The sequence below is a fragment of the Cygnus atratus genome, chromosome 1, assembly GCF_013377495.2.
Source record: "Cygnus atratus isolate AKBS03 ecotype Queensland, Australia chromosome 1, CAtr_DNAZoo_HiC_assembly, whole genome shotgun sequence".
Classification (NCBI taxonomy): domain Eukaryota; kingdom Metazoa; phylum Chordata; class Aves; order Anseriformes; family Anatidae; genus Cygnus; species Cygnus atratus.
Genome location: NC_066362.1, coordinates 48,016,625 through 48,033,406, shown reverse-complemented (window position 1 = coordinate 48,033,406; position 16,782 = coordinate 48,016,625). Strand labels below are relative to the sequence as shown.

At 46.3% G+C, this 16,782-nt stretch overlaps 1 protein-coding gene and 1 long non-coding RNA gene across 3 annotated transcripts in view; both read left to right on the top strand.

The window, feature by feature from the left end:
• The window catches only part of CRADD (CASP2 and RIPK1 domain containing adaptor with death domain), a 75,203-nt gene extending 70,905 nt beyond the window's left edge, over positions 1-4,298 (top strand). For both annotated transcript variants that reach the window (XM_035551702.2, XM_035551703.2), the window contains one exon: positions 3,945-4,298. In XM_035551702.2, the coding sequence (XP_035407595.1) occupies positions 3,945-4,240 (296 nt within the window). In that variant the 3' untranslated portion in view covers positions 4,241-4,298. The remainder of the gene's footprint in view (positions 1-3,944) is intronic.
• A 6,399-nt stretch (positions 4,299-10,697) lies between these two features.
• Positions 10,698-15,116, top strand: LOC118250505 (uncharacterized). The gene is made up of 2 exons (XR_004779470.2): positions 10,698-10,895; positions 14,393-15,116. It is a non-coding gene; the product is annotated as an uncharacterized LOC118250505 (long non-coding RNA).
• The last annotated feature ends 1,666 nt before the right edge of the window (positions 15,117-16,782 follow it).

The window sequence follows — 16,782 nt, the reverse complement described above, 5'->3', positions numbered from 1 at the left end:
TGGAGAAGGGGAGAAACCTGTTCCTTCGTGCTGCGACTTCAAACAGAAGGAGCCGCAGTTCTTTCTCTGGGTCTGTTCCTACTACAAAACTAGGGTGAATAACATCCCCCCTGCTTCCAGCCCTGAGAAGGGTGCTTTTCATGGTTCCAGTGTTGCTCCAGCAATCTGGCAGGCAGACCCAGGTCAGCTCGCTCCCCAGCAAAGAGCTGTCAGCTCGCCGTTTCTCAGGCGCTTGGTGGTTTTGGTGTGAGCAGCAGCAGGCTGGGCTCCCTCTCTCCACAGCATGCAGCCGTGGCACTTCACAGCACAGACCATGTCCACAGCTGTTGTGGTCTTTCACTTGGTGTGCTCACCAGAGGTAGAAACGCTGCGAATGATCTTCCCAGGGAAACCCTTCATCACCTGCCAGGTCCCTGTGTAAGACACTCTTCAGAGCACTGCAGCAAGCCTGATAAGAAACAGGCAGCCCAGTGGATGCCATTTAGTTCACCTATCCCCAGGCCCCATTTCTTCCAACAGTGTGGAACAAATTCTCTGACCCTAAGCCTGCGTCTATTTTGTCATGTACATCTTCACAGGGGATCCACCTAAAGCTAGAAGAGCTTCGGATTTATGCAAATTGATGTCTTGGTTTCCTAAAAGTAGTTCTCAAATGTAGTTGGAGGATCTGCATAATTGAAACTTTTTCTATAATCTTGCTGCCTCCCTCAGCCTGTTCCTGACCAATGCAGATTATAAGTGAGGGTCTATAGTAAAAATAACTTTAAAAAGCCATCTTTAATGTTTTCGCAGTGTGTCCAAAGCAGCTTGGGTGCTGAGGACTGAAAATGTGTTTCCCTTTTACCTGAAATGCCCTTGTGTTTATTAAATTAAGAGTGTTATTAGTCCTAGATCATATCCAAACCTTTATATGATTTTGCATTTACCATAACGAAATGGTCTCACTAAATATTTCAGTATGCCTCTAAATAATGTTACCTGTCATGTAATACTTGTCTGGGGTTTTTCTCAGTGACTTTGTATGGGAGCTGAAAAAGAGCTATCACAGAAAATAAAATGGGCCTAAAATAACAGGCCTTTGTATTAAATTTAACATTTGGCTTCTGTCCCAGAATTTTCTGCATCCATATTAGAATCAGATGCTAGCTCAAGATGAAAAGATTTCCTGGATGGTTTTTATTCTTATTCTTATTAAAGGGCTGATAACAGGCTGAAGGCAAGATACTTGTTGTAGTAAAAAAATCTGCCTGATATCAAAGGCTGGATGGACAAGCTGACATGTATTGTTGTTAGGCCTCCCTGCTTGATCATATTTCAGTACCATAAAATCGTTCTGCTGGATGTAAAAATTCCAGTGTGAGAGCAAAAGGCTCAGGCTGGCAGGTCATACTCCTTGGGGCACAGGGCTTCTGCCTAGTAGCCGACCATGGGGCAGCACGGGCAGCTGTAGGCCACGGGGCCTTGTCTTCACAGGCGTATCTGTTCTAGTGCCTGCGGATAAGGCCTGAGGAGATCGGGTGTTCCTGAGCTCTGTGATGTGGCCTGGGGCCACCATCCCGGCACGCACCCTCGTGTCTCACGATCCATTGAGGCCAAAGGGTGGCCTCGATGCTCAGCCTTTGCTGTCGTAGCTGGGACAGCCTGGGCTGTCTCGGTGACCTGTGGGGAAAGCGGTGCGTCCTGTGCCCTGCTCCCAAACCAGCCGCTGCCCCAGTTCCTTTAGCAATCCAGAGACAGAGATCAAAGTGGCCGGGGTTAGTCCCGGCAGGCAGCTCAGCCGCACACAGCTGCTCGCTCACTGTCCCCAGGTGGGATGGGGGAGAGAATCAGCAAGCTAAAAGTGTGAGAACTCACGGGTTGAGATAAGGACAGATCAGTGGGTGAAGCAGAAGCTGTGCACAAGCGAAGCAAACCAAGGAACCCATTCGCTGCTTCCCATCAGCAGGCAGGTGCTCAGCCACTTGCAGGAAAGCAGGGCTCGTCACACAGAGCGGTTCCTTGGGAAGACAAACGCCATCACTCCCAGCGTCCCCCCTTCCTCCTTCTTTACCCCAGCTTTATTGCTGAGCATGGCGCCACACGGTGTGGGACATCCCTCTGGTCAGCCTGGGCCAGCTGTCCTGGCTGTGTCCCCTCCCAGCTCCTGGTGCACCCCCAGCCCCTCGCTGGCAGGGCAGCGCGAGGAGCAGGAACGGCCTTGGCTCTGTGCGAGCACTGCTCTGCAACAACTGAAACCATCCATGTGTTATCACCACTATTTTCATCAAAAATCCCAAACACAGCACTGCGTGAGCCTCTATGAAGAAAAATAACTCTATCCCAGCCAAAACCATGACACCTCGATGCTCTTCAGAAAGCAATTTTGCCTTTACTCACAGCATCTCTGTGCAGCACTCATGTATGATTGGGCTCAAGCAGTACAAATGTTCACAGGCACTGGGTATTCTATGCAAACTCATTTTGTTTTTTGAGGAAATGAAGGAGTGGTACTTTCAGGTGTTGCTGCTCTGCTGTGGCAGAGACTGTGAGCATGGTATAGGAGCTATAAATTAGATTTTGCAGAGCAGCTCTTCTGGAGGGAGGCTGCTGCTTTGGATTGGCAGGCTATAATTAGCATTTTCCTGAGGATATTTTTGTTCTGTTTTGACGCAGTATCTTCAGTGACAAAAGCAGAGTAGCAATTGCAGCCAGCATTGACCGTTCATTTCAGCTTGTGATCTCAAAAGGTATCGGAGACTGAAAATGTTTTATAGATACACTGCTTTTCTAAATGCACCTTTTTAAAGCAACTGGTCTGTGGTTTGAATTTGCAGGCAGAGAACCATTTCACCAGCGCTGGGTGTTTACAGCATCGACGTCAACATCTGAGCTTATACCCAGCGATCCTTTTATAGTCAACGGAGAGAAATGTGCATTTTCAGAGGAGCAATTCATCTGGTCTATTTTAGACATCTTCTTTCTGATGAAATGGATCGTCTCCTAGAAGAGCCTGTTTCTCTCCTTAGCAATAATTAATCATAGCACGATGAGTTCAGGAGGGGCTATCTATAGTTGGGTGGGATGGAACCCTTGCAGCGTATTTCTGAATAGCACTGTCGTCTCACTCTGCTATTAACACTTTTTTAATTAATTTGGTTTGTTTGTTTGTTGTTTTTGAAATGACCAGATTGCCATAGCAAAGAGATCACTTGTATTTTTAAGAAATACTTGGCTCGGTACCTAAGAGATTTTTTTACCAATGATAATTACAGCTACATTTATGCTTTATTTTGGGAAACGGTGTTGATGGCTTGTTCATAGGGGTTCACCTGAACCATGCTTATCAGTTTATTCAAATAAAAGAAGAAAAAAAACAAAGATGGATTTGCCATATATGAGAGGGCACAAAGGGGAATATATTCTGGTAAGTAGCATCTTAGGAGACAGAAAAATTTCTTGTGAACAGCCATCAGCAAAAAAATGGGGCAATACCTGGTAACTAAGGAATCAATTATTTGTGAAGTATATAAACAGAGAGTCACACGACAGGAGCAATAAGGTATTGTCATTTGTCACTGTTTCATACTCGTACAACCAGACTGATTTTCAGAAGGTGCTGACTGCTGGAAGCACGTTCCTTTTAAACCTTTCTTGTTCACTACCCCAAAATCTATAATTACTTTTGAAAGTCTTGGCTTCAGAGTAGAATTCTGGTATCTGGATTCTTGACATTCAGAAGCTCCAGGCTCTCTAATAAGGTCCATTGAGCATTAGTTTTCCTCTAATTAATCTTCTGGTTGATTATGTAATTCATTTTTCTGGTTGAGTGTGCATTCTGTTTCTCTAGTTAATTAATTCTTTCACCTCGGCTTTGCTTATTCTCTCCTTTGTCAAGGTTTTACATTAATATTTGCAGCATTGCCTAGAGATGTGTATGCATATTCTTTTTCTTTTTTTTTTTACAGACATAACTGAAATTGCACCATGTATTTTGAAGAGCTCACCAACAGATCAGCAGATGAACAAGCTTGCAAAGAGACTGGGACCTGAATGGGAGCATATTGTTCTGTGCCTGGGTTTGTCCCATACTGACATCTATCGATGTAAAGTCAATCACCCTCACAATGTGCAGTCACAGATTGTAGCAGCATTTGTCCTGTGGAGACAGCGTTTTGGGAAAAAAGCAACAATCCAAAGTCTGCAAGCCAGTCTGATGGCAGAAGAAGTGGATCCTTCTGTGATACAGTACATGCTCGAGTGAAGCCTTGCTTTGGGAGCTTTCACACACTTTGCTAAATTAAATAAAGAGGATTCACTGAGATGTATTGAAGATCTGGTGCACCAAACTGGAAGAACTGGGATTGAGAACTGTGATTTTATTAAGCTTATACATTCCAGTTTTCTGTGGCATCTTGTGATTTATAATTCCTTTCATGCCAGATTAATTTTTAGCAGGCATTAAAAAATGGATCACTCTTTCCTGTTCGCTTTTGTACTATTCCAACGGGGATATAAGGTGACACTTAAAGTCCTTGCAAGCAGGAGGCCCTGCAGTGAGTTCAGCAAGGTTTCTGGTTTCATTGCGGGCGCAACACTTGGTTTAACCTATATTCTGGACTGTGTAGGAGCCTTTTTTACTGCTGTTCCGTGCTAGTTCCCTGATATCCCAGTAAGAAATGAGAATAATCACTGTTACTAATTTAACAATTTTATAACAGTTATTGCAGGTGGCCCATTTCACATTTGTTGAAGTTTTAGCACATACAGTTTTTTGCTAGGGTAGATGGCTGCCACCTTAGTCTACCTTTGAAACTGGCCCCAAGCGGAAGTAACGGGAACATGGCATGCCTGTGAGGTTTTTTCCCATTATTATTTAATGGATGTAGGTTTCTCCAAGGAGGCAGGCACTGTGCTTGTATGCTGTCTCTAAGCATAGCATGGGTGGGGAACTCTCTGGAAAGATATGCAGCAGAAAAGTGATCACAGGATGGGCAGGGGATGGTAAACAGAGCAAGAAGGTGCCTATGAAATGACTTCTAGGTTGTCTATGTTTATCTCAGCTAATAAACTGGAAGATAAGCTGATGTCCAAGGGGTCTTTGCAGTATGGTATATATCCAGGAGTGGCCAGCTGCTCTCTGAGACCTGATGATAAGAGGCTGAATGAATTTAAATTCTTTCTGGACACTTTACTGTACCTTAAATTAGGAACAAAGTTTGGATGCACGGTTTCCAGGTCTATTTATGAGCAAGTTCTGGTAGACCATTTAATCTATACAGAGTCATTGCCAGATAAATTCCCATCTTATAGGATCTGCCCCATATAATTTAACAGATTAACAGCCTTGTCAGAATTCTGTACTAGAGAAAGAATGAGCCTTTTTGCCTTTTTTCTAAAAATTCTTCTTCTACACAGATTTTTGAAGAGTTTTCCTGAAGATGGGAAATTAGGAAAGACAAAGAAATTTTAAGGACATCCTGCCTGCAGTGTATTTCAGAAGCATGGAAACAGAGAACATATCCTGGCAGGATCAGTTCTCCTGCAGGTCCTGAAGCAATCAGATGGTATTTTAGTCTTCTGTATACAGATCTGACCTTCAGTAAATCATGATCCTGTTATACCTCACTCAGATCTTAACTAATTATATCCTATTGCAACTACTTACAGAGTTTAAGTCTACCAAGAAGTCCAAAATAAACAATAAGCAATTTAGGCCTCGTTATTTATTTATTTTACTATTTCACGATGCTTTAATGCCAGCATATACTTTTTGTTGAAAACCATGCTAGAGCAGGTGTAGAGACATCTCACAAATTCATATAGACAAGGCTTGGAGCAGGGGATGTGAGAACTCTGAACCTGTTCTGCTGGGACTTAAGCAGTAGTGTGACTGGCACATTAGGGAAGAGGGGCAAAGCAGTGTCAGTGGCAGCAGCTTGGAGGAACAAAAGCTGGAAATGGGGAGCAGGAGAAACTACTAAAAGCCTGACTTACAGGAGAAAGCTCCCCATCACGTAAATGCAAATACCTTATCGTGTTCTGAGCCAGCACGGCCCTGGTCTGAACACAAAGGGGTGGCCAAGGGAGCCATCCCCAGTTAAACCAGCCTGAACACAGTGCTAGGGAATAGGACCAGTCCAGGCAGTAAAGCAGTGTAATAGTGGGTGTGCTCACAAGCCCTGGTACTTTCTTCTTTGGATTAACTTTGGATTTTACTTTCTTCTTTTGCAAGACCAATGTCAGATTACCCATAACTAGCCCCATATAGAGCATTTTTAAGAAAATAGTTTGGAGTAGGTATGAAATCTTATGCCAAAGAAGCCTTCCTAACAAGTAAGGTATCCTTCCAGGTATCTAATATGGACCACTGGAAGCTTGATGGGTCACTATCATAATGGGCAATTTCTCCATAGTCTTTAAACTGGTCTTTAAATGGGCTAAATTCTGCATCCCAGCAGTGGTACTGAAACGACAAGAGCCGGGACTAGACAAGGAATTTAAAACCTGGTCTCTCGTATTGTAGAACAAAGCGCTGAATTCATAATTTATAGTTACTTTCACATTCCCAGGCCCTAAATTAATGCTGAAATACTTGAGCTGCAAATATTGAAGGGAGAGGTTTACTTATTTTATGAGACAGTTTCCATTGCTGTTATTTTTAAATTCATGGAAATGTTCCTATTAGACTCTTCAGTTTTATTGAAGCTTGTTTTTGCACCACACAAATACAGGGACACATTTAACTTGACAGTAGTATTCCTTTAATCCAGTGTATTTTTCCATCCATTTAAAAATGTTTTTCTTCTGTATGTAACGCTTTATTTTACACAAGGATGCAATTAAGACAATTTAATTCTTCAGATGTATAGCAACGCCTCTCATTCGCTCTTAAGCCAGCCAAAAGATCTTAAAAGGCTTGTTCTTCTCTGGCTAATTTGGGAGCAAATGTTATTTGTTTAAATGTCACTCACAAGGCGAGCCAGTGACTCCAGCTCTCATTGTTCAGGATGGAGGCAGCCCCGTGAGCAAGCGCCTGTCCCTCCCTTTGCTGCACATTGGGGTGAGGACATGGGGCTCCCTGCCCACCATACCTGGTGGCAGCTCTGGTGTCGGACCCCAGCCCTGCCTCGGCCACTGCTCGTGGTGGGCAGGGGGGCCTGTGGCCACCTTGACCACAGGTTGGGATGGGGGCTCAGCAAGGGGCAGGGTATGGCCAGTGACAAGTGTTTTCTGATGCACTGGGGTTTCTTAGCTGAAGCTGAAAAAGCCTTTCGAGTGAAAATTGTGTGACCGCTATATTCTGGTTTGTGGCAGCGTTTAGGTGGCCTGAGAGAGGAAAGCAAAGTGGCCCCTGATGGACCTTCTACAGAAATGGATGGCTTGACTTCTAGTTCTTGGAAAAAGCAGCCATTGGTTTTCTTCCTTGGTCTGTAAAGGAGAGGTTGAGATCCCACTTAAATTCTCTTAAGTGGTAAGCAGGCTTTATAAAAGCTGTTTTGTACCCTGTGAGTACAGGTGAACTTTTAGCACAGCGATAGGAAAGGACTAAGAGCACTACTTCCCACCTGCACCGAGCAACACGGGCTGTCACAAAGGAGGGACCTCTTCAGGGCGCAGGCGGGTCAATGAGGCTTCATGCTGCTCCGAACAGTGCCCGGAGTATAGAGGAAAACTAAAATGCAGTCATCTTCGAGCTGCTTCTCCCAGATGATGCAGGGGGCGTTTCCATCTTGAGTCATATGTTACAGCAGCCATCGATCTATGGAATAAAACATTTTGCTAAAGGCTGGAAAAATAAACAAAGTCATATTATATTCAAAGAATATAAAAGGCACACTGATCTGATCTAAATACAGTCATGCTGCCAGTTTTGTTTCTTACTGGAAATAAAAACAATCTCTGAGAGCTAATCTATTTATAAGCTTCCATATTCTCAATAACCATAGACTAATCTCAACACACAGCAGAAGTAGAGCTGAAAAGGCAGTTCCTAAAAGGTTTGCATATTTACAATGATTTTTCTTTCTGTGAATTTACAATGAGTGTCCAAATTTCACTAAACGAAAATAATTTTTACTTTCAAGGTGCCTTTCTATCACTTGATAAATAGACCTAAAAATAAGCCCAGTGATTTGGCTTTTTTTTTTCTTTTTTGGCCTGAATACAATATCTTTCTGAAAAAGAGGCATGGTTGCTGAAAACGGAAATAATACTTCAAAACGTCTTTCCAGATTAAAAAAGTATGTATTTTAGCAGAATTCACTTTTGAAGCTGGCATTTTAGTTGTGAGACAGATGAATTGGTAATTTCCCCTTGAAGCTGTCAGGGAGGGCTGAACGATCAGTGTAGCGGAGCGGTTACTGAAGGGGCTGATGGCGCGGGAAGGCTCCTGGCACTTCTGCAGCAGTGACTGCATTAAAATGTCTGCACATGCTGCAGATGCCATTTCTGACATGGATGTCGGATCCAGGCCCCAGAAGCAAGGAGACAAAAAGTCTCTTATTGACTTCAATGCGCTTTGGATTAGGCCGTCTCTAATTGGAACCTGCTGAAGCGTGGTACTTTTACTACCTCCCTTTGAAAAGCAGTCTTTATGAATTTGGGGCAATAAAAAGTGAAGGCTTTTTGTGGGTGTAGGAAGCATTCTGGGTTACGGGGTCCTTTTTTCTCTGCCTCGAGTGCTACTTCGCACTATCCACTTCAAAATCAGCGCCATGAGAAAGGAAAAAGAAGAGAGGATCAGAAAAGGGCACAGAAGACAGAATGAGCCAAGTCCTTGACCAGCCATCTGCCCAGAAGAGGGACAGGCACTTAGACCTAGAGTGGCCGGGGGGAGCGCAGTATCCAGCACGCCTTGCCATGGCCAGTGTTACATCCTCCTGGGGTGTGCAGAGCAGGCACCAGCCTCAGGGATGCTGCCCGGAGCTCTTCTGCACCAGCAGGAGGCTCATTCAGCAGAGAGGATGCCCAGGAGCCCCTTAGGAGCGCCTTGCAGAGCACCCAGAGGCTGTGCCCGCCTGCTGGCTGCCTATTGCTCTCAGTGAGTGCTGCCATCACCCTGCCGGAGCAGTGCGTGCCCACCCACCACATGTGCCTGCCCCAGGGGCTGCTGCCGCAGGGCACAGACACCAGTGGGCTCGGGGCAGGGGAAAGCCTCAGCTGGGAGATGTCACATCAGCAGTGCTTCTCCTGCAGGGTGTATTTTCAGGGCTATTTCCTGACAATGTTTTTTTGTTGTTTTTTCTGGGGGGTCCCGTGGTAAGGATCCCTGCTGTTGGCCATTCGGCAAGTGCAAGCCAGTGAGCTTTGGCTTATTTTTAAGAGAGCCATTAAGTTATCCTCACAAACCAGAGCGGTTTCTTCACGCACGCGCGCTGAGCACCGTTCCCTAGGAAGCAGGCACACGGAGCTTCTTACGCTCCGCTGACGTTCATTTTGATTTTTTAGCAATACCTTCTTTGCCAGGAGCGTGATGCTTCCCGGCTCACACAGCACAGCCCCGTGAGCTCCAAGTGCTCCCGCTCAGCTGCGGCTGGCAGGGATGAGCTGATGGCCCCATTCATCGTGGTGGTACCTTGGCAGGAACAGCACTGGGTGTACGCAGCCCAGTCTCTGCCCTCGAGATCCTGAGGGGCACCCAACAGCCCTGTAAAAAAGGACAGGAAGGCATACTAACAGGAAAATAGGTAACTTTCAATGAGCTGAGCAGGCAGACCCCAGTGATACTGTCTTCTATAAGGTAATTTTATTTTTATGGACACTTTTGCTAGGCTTTATTTAAATAAGAAAGCAGTTGAATAACTAGAACATGTGGAGCCTCCTGATAAGGATCCTTCTTTCAGGTTATTAAGCAGGCTGCATAACAAGTGCTCGATTATTCTTCAAAATGCTTAAGCAACACCTTTTGTTCAGATTCCCATCCCGAGCTACCTCCCGGTGCGGTGCCTCCCATCAAGTTCCAAGAAACAGCGTGCAATCAGCACACACCCCTGTTCTCAATAATAAAGACTTCTGAGAAAAAGAATTAACAAACCGGCCACGTATGGACCTGGGAAATCAACCCTTCTGATGGAATTTTACTCGCCTCATGCTGGGCTCTCTGTGCCATCGGGTCAGATGTCTGCATGCAAAATGAGTCTCCATAATTAAATATTCTTCCTCTCCACTGCCGGCCCTGACTTAGCAAAATTTGAGAAACCACTTCGGGCTACCACCTACAGGCTTCCTACGAGAGGAGCCTGACTAACTTGTAGCAAGCTCTGGATTATTTACCACATAAATGTTGGGGGTTGCTGCCTGAGCGAGCCGACCTTGCGCTGCGAGCAGGGTGCAGCACAGGAGCCTCAGCAGAGCGGCGCGGGTCGGCGTGCACCTTCAGGGGGCAGAGCACGGGGTTTTCTCCTTGCGACACACAAGGGTTTTGTCACAAAGCACCAAGTCTTTGGGTCCCACAGAAGTCTGCACAAAAAGTGACGGGAGCTAGCATTCCAAAGCAAAAGTCACATCACAGAAGCACGTGAGAGCACAGGCAGCCATCTGAAGAAAGCCAGACTAGAAGTGAAATCCTGAGTCTGGCTGAGCTGTGAGTTTGAGGACTATGCTTTTTTTTCCAGTTCAGCCCCAGACCAGGCTCTGTGCCATGGGCTGTCAGATTCCCTGCCTCGGTGGCAGCTCAGGGCTCTGGTGACTCAGCCCCCGCAGCTCCTGCTAAAGGCAGAGGGAAAAGCAAACAGGGCGGAGAGGGACACGTGTGCGCGAGCATGGAGGGGACAACAAGCAGGGCGACAAAAGTAAAGGCAGTGGGAGAGGAGGGAATGAACTCCAAAGCCGAGGGCTGGCTCCCAGCACCTCCCTGCCCCTGCCACAAGACCTTTTGTCAGGAGAAGTCCTCCTGACCTCAGCAGATGCCACAGCAGGTAGGATTTGTCTTTTTATTTTTTTCTTTCACTGGGCAGACACAACTGACACATCAGATTTCACCCTGAAATCCAGCTGACAGACTGGGTCCAGGTTTAACGTGCTTTCCTAGAAGGGACATTGCTCACAGGGCACACAGCTGCCATATCCAAAAGTTAATCCCAGGAGGCAAGGGATCCTCCGAGGTGATAAACCATGAGTGACTGAAGCAGAGCCGTCATCCCAAAAAAGTGCCAGCAGGCACGCAGTCAAGCATGGCTGACAGCAAACGCTCCTGGCCACGGCTGTCACCTCCTAGTGCCATGTGAGGGGCACGCAGCCGTCACCACCATCTCGTGCGGAGACGTGAGCACCAGAACAACGTTGGGACACAGACATGTGCCACCCCGGCTGCCTCGTGCCAGACCTCCTGCTGGCTTTTGGGCCCCAGTCTGGGGAGGTGTTTAACCTCCTGCCTGACCTCGAGCCATTGGGTCCAGCCTTGTGGTGCTGGAGGACATCATGGGAAGATCAGACTCCATCGGATGACAAAACCTCCCTGCTGCTGTGAGCGCTGAGGGACTCACCCCGCTCCAGTGTGGGACTGCGAGTCAATACACAGCCTGGCTCAGAGAAACCCGCACCCAAAATAGCTGGTTCCTTGGGAAACGAAATGAAAAGTCAACAGAAACATTGGCTGCTTCAAAGCCTCTCTCGAGTGTCTCATCCTAGGTTGTTCTCTTAAGTGTCACAAAAATAAGCGTCACTAGCAAGAAGAGGAATGGGTGAGTGCTGGGCTTGATGCATAGGTGCATGCTCCTGCCCCATTGGTGAACATGCCCCATTGTGGGCTCACATGGCCCCTCAGGGTGGACTGTGGCAGCACGTTTCAGTCCATCTTGCTCCTTCTCACCACTCACCGGCACAGAGACCTCCATCAGGGAGGGTGAAACCATTCATGGTGCCCTCTGCCTGCTCGCTCCCATGTGCCCCCTACCCTGTGGTGGTACCACCAGTGCTACCAGCCAGAGAAGTCCTGTGGGAGGACTCACACGTGGGCAGAAGCCAGGCCTGACTGGCTCTGCAGGCAGCCAGGGCTCCACCAGTCATAACAACATGGAAACTAGTAGCTGGAGGCACTGTGCCAGGAGCAGGCAGGGGCACCCGTACCCAGGCAAACACGTAGACCTGCCCAGAGAAACCGCCTCTGCAGTGTACTTGTGGCGGGCCCAGTAGCAACCCGGTAATGGAGTGTGCGGCCTGTTGAGTCTCAGTTGTCCATGCAGTGGTGAATGCCACTTCCCCTGGCAAACAGCAGAGTTTTTCATTAAAAAGCCAGCATTTCTCCAATAGTGCCATTGTGTTCTCGTGTACTTGAGCATGTTGGCAAATGCTTATGTTTTTTAAGGGCCATTACAGCAACAAAGTAGGAGTGCTGCACAAAAGTATACCAGAAGTGCAGCTGATCAGAAGCAGCGGCAGAGTGTTGCCATGTTCGCTGCTGTGAACTCTCCTGGGGACATAAGCTTGGTAAGTGAAGGAGGAAAAGAGGAACAGCACCATTTGACAGTGGCTATAACTAACATGGTAGGAAAAATCCAGGCCTGGTTTATAGAAGATGATCATATGCCATAACAGAATTACTCATCTGTTAAGCATTACTAAATGCTTACTATACTAAGCATTGCCGATCTCCAGGAAATGTACCAAGGTGAAGCTGAAGATTTTTAAATCTAAAACTGATGGCATAAATCAAACCCCTTTTAGGCTCCTGCAATAAGAGGAGAAAAGGAAATTGCTTTTCAGCCCACAAAGCATGCTCCTGGTAGCTGATAAACTGGCTGTGACTCCCCAGAGAAGGCACAATGAATAGAGAGAGAGCACATATCAGAACTTCAATGAGCCTCCGAAGGGACACAGGGAGTGACAGCAGCTGCTGCTGGAGGAACCTGCGGCCTCAGGAGATCCCCTTGAGATGGACGGCAGTGGGTGGGAGTGGGGACCGCATCCTCCAGGTAAGGACCATCTCTTGAGGTGGAGCTGCTTATTATACAGAGGCTTTCCTCTGTCACTTTAACTGCTTAACCCTGGAGCCAGGAAAGATATCCCAGGAACCGTGCAAGCACCACTGCATTTGTGACATGACAGCCAAAAGACGAGATGAGGCCTTACTGAGGTCATGGCTGAGGGTGTGATCCTGAAGCAAGGTAACCCTACGAGATGGAGACCTTGCTTCTTCCCGTCTGACTTGCGCCATCTAAGGATCAGGCGTGCAGCCTACGCTTCTCCCATAGCCAGCAGAAGGAAGGTGGGCCCCACCGGCCACAGCTCAGCCCACCTGCCAGGTAGATAGATGTGGGGGACATCTAGAGGGATCTCTTTTACTGGCTATCGAGGTAACTTAGATGAATTGCTTTGGCCAACCATTCCACTTTAGAAAGCCAGGGAAGGATTAATCTAACTTTAGTAATCTACGGTAGAGATGCCTACATCACAGCTGATTCCTATCACATCCTTCTATAGTCAAGGGAGAGAAGCGGGCCCCTTTTGGGTGCAATTTATCTACTTTTCCACATGTTTTTGCTAGGATTAGATTAGGCCCCACCCCAGTGACTATAATTGATGCCTGTCTCAGATGTAGGCGTGACATTTATTGAGCTGAACCCCGTCCCTCCTGTCAGATTAAATGAATCCCACCCCAGAACTTGGTCTTTGGAGACAACATGCTCCAACAGGAACTGAACGCTCCCGACGGTTCTGGCTGCCAGCATGGATGGCCCCTGCAGTACCGCTGCCACCTCGCCCAACGTGGAGGTCCGTGGGGGCCCTGACAGTGTGGGTTTCAGGGAGGCCTTTCATGGGGTAATAAATGGCTCGTGTATCCAATAAAAGGAAATTGAAATTTGGTAGACAAGCTTCCCTGGAAAAAGACCTACTCAGTTTGTATAAACAGCTCACACACAGCAAGAGGGATTCTGGAACAAAATGCAGCCTTGTAATCCAGTTCTAGTCTTAGCTGTGTATAAACACAGAGTGGATCTCTGCTGCAAAAATAAATATATCAGAGGAAGCCAATAAAGATGATGGTGCCTAACAAAGGTGATAAACAACCAAGCAGTACACCTTATATGTTACCTTTGCAGACATTCTTCACTGTCTGCTTTGTGAAGCACCGGAGCAAAAATGTTCCATTTGCACGGTGAGAGGTTTGGTAGGTTGTTGGTGGTTTTTTTTTTTCTCTCTCTCTCTTTTTTTTTTTTTCCTTCTTCTTCTCTTTGTTGCTGGAATTTTAAAAGCTTGAATTTGGAATAGCCTTGCATTTCCTCATGTCTGTATGTCTCACCTCAGTGCCATTAAAAGTCATGACACGTAATAGAGAAACAGCTGTGCAGGAAACTTCAGGCATCTGTTTAATATTAATTGCATGTATTCCTAAAAAGTCATAGCATGTTTTTAAAATTTCACTGCACATCTGGTGCGTCACTGCTTAGTTTTGTTTTTTTTTTTTTTTTAATAGGTTTTATCTGTGAGTCACTGAGGATTATCAGCCACAAGCTGGCCAGACAGCAGAGAGATATATAAGCAACTAAAATGGAAGAGACATTTCTAAATGGCTTGTAAAAAAAAAACAACAACAACAACAACAACAACAAAATCAACAAAAATGACAAAGCAACACTGACTTTTAGCTGCTTATCAGAAGACACTGAACTATAGGGAATTTAGGTTTAGGGAAGGACAGCATATTCTATAAATAAACACTGTATGATTTAAAAGATATAGCTTACATGTGAATCCTGTCCTAGACTAAGTTAGTATTTCTTTCTCAGACAGAGAGGGATGAGTTCTCCTACAGCTATTCAAAAAACACAATTTGATCCCTTCTGCTCTACCCCTTCCTCACTCTTAGCCTGACCTATGTGCATTTACCCATAAACTGCATTTTCTGCAGACTTGGCAAGTCTCTCTTTAAAGAAAGTGGTCTCTTGAAGATCAGGTGAAAGACATATTCTTCAGCCTGACATGATCCTGCAAAGCCTCCATCTCCAGGTGATCTTCCCACCACTAGCCCTGTGCCAGCCACAGGGAGCATGAAGATGCAGCTTCCCTTCTGCTGGGGCAGGAGCCCCAGGCCCCTGGGGAAGGCATGGCAGCTGGTCTCCCTGGTGTCCATGAGCTTCTGAAAATTATGTGAAGTTGCTGAGAACCTCTTTCTGAATGAATAAATGAATGCTGGTTAATGATTTTTTCACATTTTTCTGTAAGTCATCCTGTTAGAGGTAAAGGACCTCCAAAAGTGTCACTATGAATGATTCCTTTTTTATTTTAGAGATTTTCTTTGCAAGAGCTCTTCTTGTAAACTGCACAGGACAGGGCATTTCCCACTGTCAACTCTTTGAATTATTTGCTGAGTGGTCATAATTGGTAATTAACTTAGTAACGAATGATGATTCAAGGTTTTGATTAATGCATAAAAAGGATTAGAAGACATAGATCTGGAAAAACAGCTTTGTCAATGTTACAGAGCAGGTGCATCCCACAGCGAGCTTTATTTAGAGAAATATGGAAGAATGCCCATGGTGCCTGTATATCTGGGGGTATCTTCAGGAACAGGAGGACTCACAGGGGCAGGGGCAAGGGAAGGAGGGAAGGCAGCCCTCATCCCAACCTACACCCAGGCATAAGAGGGTGTCTGTGGGCCAAGTGTTCCCCAGTCCCACTCTTTGGAGGTAAGGAGTTACTCATGAACAGTACAGATGTGTTCTCATTCTCTACTCAGAAGGGTTACAACTTTTTGTCTTTGGATCAGTTTCTCCAAAATGACACTATTATTTCATACCTGCCCCCAGCTCTGGGGAAAGTCTCCATTTAGGGCTAAACTTCATGGTTTAGCCTGCTTCCTGTGTTTGTAATGGGGTGAACAGCCTCGAGCACCATGGTCCTCTTTGGGGAGCTTCTTGTTTGGAATCGGTAGCCTGGGGTCCTGGGAGCTGTGAGCAGTGTAGCACCTCTTCACACCTCTCTCCACTCACCTGTAAAATAGGGCAGTGATTGTACTTTGTCGTTTGCAAATTGCTTTGATTTTTTTGAAAGGGGAAGTCTTACAACATCTAAGAGTGCATAGGAAGGTGTGAAGTGGGTGTGCCCCTGAGATGCAGGGACTGATTGCCCATTGCATGTTTGCCCATGTTTGCATTGCCAGCACAACTACCTTCCAGTCCTCATTTTTCCTGTCTTAAAATTCATGGCTCTTTATTAAAACCTGTTGTACTCTGCAGTTATATGCTAAGCTAGTTTTAGGAGCCCACAGTCTGGACAAGATGAGCTCAAGGCCAATGGGAATCAGGAAGGGGTCAATAAGGTGGTAAATCAAGCAGCAGTGCAATGTATCCACGATGTGAGAGAGGGAGAGGGAAGGCTTCTCCGAGCCTCTGCTGGGGGATCCAGCAGGTCTGATGCCAGTTTGGGAAACTGAGCCAAGTGTGTTTTGTCTTGATGTTTTTACAGATATGGATGCAATTAAACTCCTGGCAGAGAGCAAGTACATTATTTGTGGATAGAGTTGAATACGGAAAACACAGAACCTGCAGGACTCCATTTAAAACTCATACTAGTGAACAGCTGCATTCACAGACTGCAGAGCTGAGAGAATAAGAGAAAGCTCATGGGACACCAGGCAAAAGCAGTATTAGACCCTCACAATCACCATAGGCTGGATGCAGAGGCAAGGGAGGCTTTTTCCACCATATCCTACCTAGCCAAGCACCTTGCCCGGCCCTCCCAGCCCTTACCCACCTCCTGCTCATGGCGAGGCAGTTAAAGGCAGTCACTGTTTGTGCTGCTCTCATGGGACAGAGGCAGGGAGCATTGCGTGGCTGCTGCTTGTGGTACCAGCAGGTACTTGCT